Genomic DNA, 6,712 nt, shown 5'->3' on the forward strand with positions numbered 1-6,712 from the left:
TGTGTGTGTGTGTGTGTGTGTGTGTGTGTGTGTGTGTGTGTGTGTGTTGGAATTAAACCCTGTGCTTTGTGCATGGTAGGCAGGTGCTCCACTATACTTCAACCTAAGGCTTACTTTTTAAAAAAGTAATAATCAAAATGTTGCCTAAAACTTGGTGATGGGGCTGGAGAGATAACTCGGTGGTTGAGACCGTCCTGTTCTGAAGAGGACCAGTTGGATTACCAGCACCGCACAGGTGGCTCACAGCTGTCTGTAGTCTAGCTGAGAGGAACCAGTACCTCCGAGCGCTGCAAGCACGCCACGTATGCACGTGATTTAAAATTCTAATCTAAAAATTGATTCTAATTTCTCCATATGAGCTAAGAATTAAAGTCAGTATATTTATATCAGCAAATCTATACACTACTACAGAGTACAAGGCTATAAGATAATTTTACTATCCTATGATTTTAGACTTCTCATCTGAATGAGGGAATTGAAACGTTACTAAATCTGAGATAATCATTTTCTGAGATTTTTCACTAGAATAAAGGAAGTCTTGTTTCCTACTTACTTTTGTTTACCAAATGTGTTTCAAGGTGTTAGCCTTCAGCTCAAAGAAACATATTTTAAAGCTTTGTGGTTTCTTTTATAAGCGTAGGAGAAGACTTAGACTGGATCCTTTAAAGTCAAACGCTAGCTTAAAAGTTCAGTAAGGGAGAAGCTTTATTTTCGTGAAAGCAGAATAGACTCTGAAATAAAAAGGGAAGTGCAGGAGTTCAAAGGGATTTTTCTTTCTTTTTTTTGAAAGTCAAGCAAAGTCTATTCAGAAAGGACACTTTTATTGTGTTTAAAAGAAAAACCCCAGAGCAGGCAGCTGTAAATCTGCACAGCTGCTTAGAGGAAGGGAGTGGAAAGGAGAAGAGAGACGAGGTGTTGTAATTGGGCTGGCATGGAGGTGACCCACGTGATGGACAGGCAGCCACACTGTGATGTGCGGGCTTTAGAGAATGTGAGAACTGACAGTGCGGAAGACTGGCCAGCGTGGAGCAGGGCAAAGAGTGAAGAGAAAGGTTAGGACTTTTCGAGTCTGAATGTGGACAGACCCAGCCCAGGCTTACAGTGGCTCGTAGGGAAGGCCTCAAAGTGTCTTTTAATTAAGGCAATGATATGACTGTAGACAATCAAGAATTTAACATAGTAGGTTTTCAGTGTCTTGCGTTTTTTTCTTCTTTTTAGATCCATTTGGTGGAGATCCTTTCAAAGGTTCAGACCCGTTTGCATCCGATTGCTTCTTTAAGCAGCCTTCTGTTGATCCCTTCACCACTGCCAGCGCTGACCCGTTCAGTGCCTCCGGCAACAGCAGCGCTACGTCGGTGAGTGGCGGGACTAACAACAAATGTCTAAGGAACGTTCTTAAATGTGTAGAGGTGGATCTTCCTTTTGATTATTTTAATGGTCCGTGTGAAGTTTTTCTGGATCCTTCTCACCAAGATTTCTGTCTTAATACAGTATTTCATTGGTCCCATTGGTAGTACTGAAAACGTGACTGGAAATCCCAAAGCCAGTCTTCCGTCAAACCCTTTATAAATACCTGTTGTACATTGAAGAAATGAAAATCACTTAAAGGGAAAGCATTAAAATTTAGAGAAGTAAAATCATTCATGTGTTTATAGTTGTGTCCGGAATGTTAATTTTGAAAAGTGTAAATTGGTGCTTAGTGTCCGGCTCTCTTGAGTATGTATCTGCAAGCTCTGTCTAGTCCCCGCAGAGTATGATCCAAAGCCTTTGTACCTCAGTAGTCATGATCGCTGATCTTCAGCTTCCCTTTACAAGGCAGATGTTGGCAGCCCTGCTTTAATAATACAGACATTTCAGGTTCAAAACATTGACCTTGTCGAATGCAGTGGGAGAAAGCTGTAACGCCAGCGCTGGAGAAGTGCAGGCAAGGGGATTCAAAGCCAGTCTTGTCTATAAAGTAAGTGTGAGGATGTCTTGGGCTACATGGCCTCCTGGCTGGAGAGATGACCTAACAGTTTAAGAGTATGTACTTCTCTTCCAGAAGGATGCAAGTTCAGTTTCCAGCAGCCATGCCAGGCAGTGCCCAGCATCCAGCCCCACAGGGCGCACTGCTTCCAGCTTCTGAGGGTACCAGCACACATACACACATAATTAAAAATAAATCCTTAAAAAATCATGTTACTGGCGCTGGAGAGATGGCTCAGAGGTTAAGAGCACTGGCTGTTCTTCCAGAGGTCCTGAGTTCAATTCCCAGCAACCACATGGTGACTCACAACGATCTCTAATGAGGTCTGGTGCCCTCATCTAGTGTGCAGGTGCACGTGCAGAAGAACATTATATAATAATGATAAATAAATCTTTTTAAAAAGAAGTCCTTTTAAAAAATCATGGTACTTTAATATTTCCTAGGTATTTGTGTTTTAAGGCTCTTAAAAAAATACTTACATAGGGGCTGAGGAGATAGCTCAGCAGGGTTCAGTTTCCAAAACCAATCAGCAGCTCACAACTGTCTTTGACTTCAATTCTAGGGGATCTGACACCCTCTTCTGGCCTCTACAGGCACTAGGCATGCAGGCTTGCATGTTGTTTTTTGCAAAATCTCAAATGTTTGATTTTACCAATAAAGACTCGGGAGCCAGATGCTGGGGTGGAAGCCTGCCAGCTCAGAGAGGCAGAGAAAACACCCAGCTGACTTTCCTCCTCAGCCAACATCCCAAAAGAAAAAGAGGGATGCTCCTTTCCCACTCTGTCTCAAAAAAACAAAACAAAACACCCTCAAACTGAATGACCCTCCCTTCCGCTTCCTGTATCTCTCTGTCCTTCTGACTTGTTCACACCCCTCTTACTCTCTGGGGTTTTTTTTCTTATGTTCACTCCTGTCAATGGGTTGCTTGCTCCTCCTCTTGCCCTAGGGTTAACTTTATTTACAATACAAGCAGAAGGTTTGTGGATAAAGGTATGTGCTAAGGTGAGCCACACCACAACTAGAAACAGGTTTTTCCAGTAAACAACCCAATCTGAGGGTTCACAAGGTGATCAGATATCTTGAAGCAGGTGCGCAGTCAAGACAGACAGACTAGACAGACAGAGACAAACACACATACACAGTAACCCAAACACTCACATACAGAAAATAAAAATAAATTAAAAAAATTATACTCTGCATAAGGTTAAGAATACTCACTGTTCTTCCAAAGGTCCTGAGTTCAATTCCCAGAACCACATGGTGGCTTATAACTATCTATAGTAAGATATGGTGTGCAGGCAGAATATTGTATAAATAATAAATAAATCTTTAAAAAAAAAAACTCAGAATAATACACTGCAATTTTTTGGGTTTGTTTTGGGTTTGGAGACTTTTTGAGGCAGCGGTCTCATTTCTGTAAGTAAGGCATTTCATGCAGCTGCGTTGTCTTCTATCACTCTTAGGTGAAGATTATTTCCTTAAGAGAATAATTGTTTCTTTTTTATATTCTTAAAGTATTTCTTTGCTGTATTCATTAATAAGAGTTACTTGACCAGCAGCTGGCATTTCCCACCGGTGTGAAATGGGAGGGACACCTCTGTAACTGGGTATTTGTGGTCTCCACAAGGGTACCAGATAGTCTTTTTGCTACCACACACCTAGTTTGTAGACCTATATGCAGAGTTCCTCTAAGATATATGGCAGTCTGAGTTCTCCTCTCGGCTCATACTAACATCTCATTCTTCACTGCTCTCAGCCAAACAAACCAAGTCAATTCTTGCTAATTCAGAAATACCACACTTCTCCCGTTCTTCTCCCTGGCTGAGATGTTTCTCTCATTTGTCCTGACTTTTGTCTGTGCTTTCCAGAACAGATAGCACCCTTGCTGTCCTCTCACAATTTCTTTGTTAAATAAAAGGTTGCTGATATAGTCATCACCACGGCTTCCTGGCCTTTTCTGTATTCCCAAGTAGTGCTAACCTCAGTGGCAGAGTGCTTTGTTCGCCTGTGTGCTCTAGGTTCAATCCCAGTTCAACCAAAAAGTGACCTCTGCAGAAGAGGAGGCAAGTGAAGCCTGCAGAGTGTTGGGACCTTCCTGAGAGGTGATTGCTTGAGTGTTCACATAAACATAACTTGTTAAATTATACATATGCCTCTTACTTTCTAGAAAAAATCATTTGCACTCAAAGATAGTAGTTGTTTCATTCATTGAAACTATATTATCAGGAAAGGGAAAACTTTCAAATACTTGTTTTCTAATCTAGAATTTGAAAAGTGTTTTGTTTAGGTTTTGCAGTGACGTTCCAGCTGTGAAATGTTGCCTCTCAGTCATAGATTGTACTGTTTTTTCAGGGAGAAACTTGGAAGCACAATGACCCATTTGCTCCTGGTGGGACAGTTGTCGTCGCAGCTAGTGATTCAGGTAAAGGCATTTGTCAGTTTTATTAGTGTTAATTACTGCCTTTTCTTCAAGATTTTCTTACGAACGTTTTTGCTTTATTAATTATGACTTTTTCATTCACGTATTATTTCCACTTTTATAATACACTAAAAATAGAAACAAATATTTGTGTATCGCTTTTTACTTTCTTTACTTGTCTCATTTAGCATTCACCTTAAAGGTTTTTCTAGACTATACACTATGTCAGTGTCTTAAAACCAGTAAGAAGCCTTTGTTCAGTGTAGTGTTGGTCTAGAAAAATGGCTCAGCCCCTAAGAGCACTGCTGCTGTGCAAGCATGAGGACCTGAGTTTGAATCCCTAACTCAATGTAAAAAGTTTGACATGGCTGCACCTGCCTCTAACCTCACCACCGGGGGGAGCAGAGACGGTGCGTCCTGAGCGGTCACTTGTGCCCTGGCAGCCAGCCTGTTCGGCGTCAGCGAGAGACCTTGTTGTAAGGCAGTAAGGAGGGAAACAACAAAGGCGAACATCCGGTGTTCTGCCTTGTCCTTGACTGTTACATGCTTGCACCACACACATGTGCCACATTCACACACAGCTACACACAAGTACAAGAAAGGAAAAAATGATTAAAGATTAGCTGGGTGAGGCTGGAGAGATGGCTCAGAGGATAAGAACACTGGCTGCTTTTCCAGAGGTCCTGAGTTCAGTTCCCAGCACCCACATGGTGGCTCATGAGCATCTATAATGAGTTCTGGTGTGCAGGCACACATGCAGGCAGAATGTTGCATAAATAATAAATAAATAAATCTTTTAAAAAAAATTAGCCAGGTGAAGCCAGGTGCTGTGGCTCACACCTGTAATTCTAACCCTCAGGGGAGCAGAAGCAGACAGATCTGTATGAGTTTGAGGCCAGCCTGCTCTACAAAGTGAGTCCAGGACAGCCAAGCTACACAGATAAATCCTGTCTCAAAACCAACCAACCAAATAGACAAACATTAGCTGAGGGTGATGATAACACTTTAGTCCTAGTTCTTAGGAGGGTAAGGTAGACTTGCTTTACCGTCATGGCCAGCCTGGGCTCTATAATATGAACTGCACAGTAAATTCCAGGCCAGCCTGGACTACAAAAGAAGAACCTGTTCAAAATGAAGAGGTTCCTGGAGAGGTGGCAAAGCAGTTCAGAGCACTGGCTGCTGTTGCAGAGGACCCAGATTCAGGGCCAGCACCCACATGGTGGCTCACAGCCATCCTTACCACCAGGTCCAGGAGATCAGATGCCCTCTTCTGGCCTTCAAGGAAACCAGGTGCACACACGACACACATGCAGGCAAACATTGGTACATAAAATAAATCTTAAAAGAAGCCTGCATCAGTATTCTCTAGTGTGTTTCACTTTCTTGTGAGCGCCTCTTTCTCTTAACCCCTGCGGCCAGCCCTATAAAGTGTTGTTTGGCATTTACTCCTAAAGATCTTTGCCTGAGTTTAAAAGTGGGTGGCTTCAAAAGAGTAATGAAAATTGTTTTTAATATAAAGAGGTTCTTTTAAGATACGGAGAAAATCTAAACACCAGGAAACTAAGCACCAGAATGTCAGCTAACTTGATCAAGGTTTTACAGTTTATAAGGTGGTGGGCCAGTTACTAGATTCAGTGATAGGTCTGATGGAATCTTAAACATTTGCAACTGATTAATTGTTTCATTTCCACTCTTCTTAAGAATAAGGTGAGCAGGCTAGCTATTGCTTGGGAACACAGGAAAATGAAGGAACATAAATACAGACATGAGTGCTTTGATGTCATGTGGCTAGTGGGACGTGCTGTTTCCTAGAGTGTGGATGTGACAGGGACGTAAGGTATGACAGATGAGTACAGATGCCTTAACATAATGAGCAGATTGTTAGAGGGTCAGCATGACTGAATTTGGGGGGATTGAGTGTTAACTCCAAATTGAGCGGCTGGAGTGAGTAGTAAAGCAGATTGAAACAAACGGGTGCTGGGTGTTGATCACAGTTAGAATTGTGGGCTTTCAAAGTCAGTCATTAAGATGAGTAAATTTATATTTATTACATACATATTTATATTATTTAGACAAATCACTGCACTCTTACCACTAAAATACAGTCGTTATGATAGTAATAAAAGTACATAAAGTGCTTGAGTTCTTTTTAGCGCTTGTGCACATCTGGTGGATAGACACTACAAACTGAAAGAAAATTAGTTAGGAGAAGCCAGCTCAGGATCTGTTTCTATATGTTCTGTTCTTTCTTGTAAGCATTATTTTCCTACTTTAGATGAGGTGTGTGTGTGTGTGTGTGTGTGTGTGTGTGTGTGTGTGTGTGTGTG

General features: G+C 41.8%; 1 protein-coding gene across 2 annotated transcripts in view; it reads left to right on the forward strand.

Annotated features, from left to right (window-relative positions):
- Eps15 (epidermal growth factor receptor pathway substrate 15) overlaps positions 1-6,712 on the forward strand; it is a 102,823-nt gene that overhangs the window by 83,716 nt on the left and 12,395 nt on the right. For both annotated transcript variants that reach the window (XM_055628801.1, XM_055628802.1), the window contains exons 20-21: positions 1,219-1,355; positions 4,319-4,388. In XM_055628801.1, coding sequence (XP_055484776.1) covers positions 1,219-1,355; positions 4,319-4,388 — 207 coding nt within the window. The remainder of the gene's footprint in view (positions 1-1,218; positions 1,356-4,318; positions 4,389-6,712) is intronic.

This window comes from Psammomys obesus, unplaced genomic scaffold (genome assembly GCF_907164565.1).
Source record: "Psammomys obesus unplaced genomic scaffold, mPsaObe1.curated_primary_1811, whole genome shotgun sequence".
NCBI lineage: Eukaryota > Metazoa > Chordata > Mammalia > Rodentia > Muridae > Psammomys > Psammomys obesus.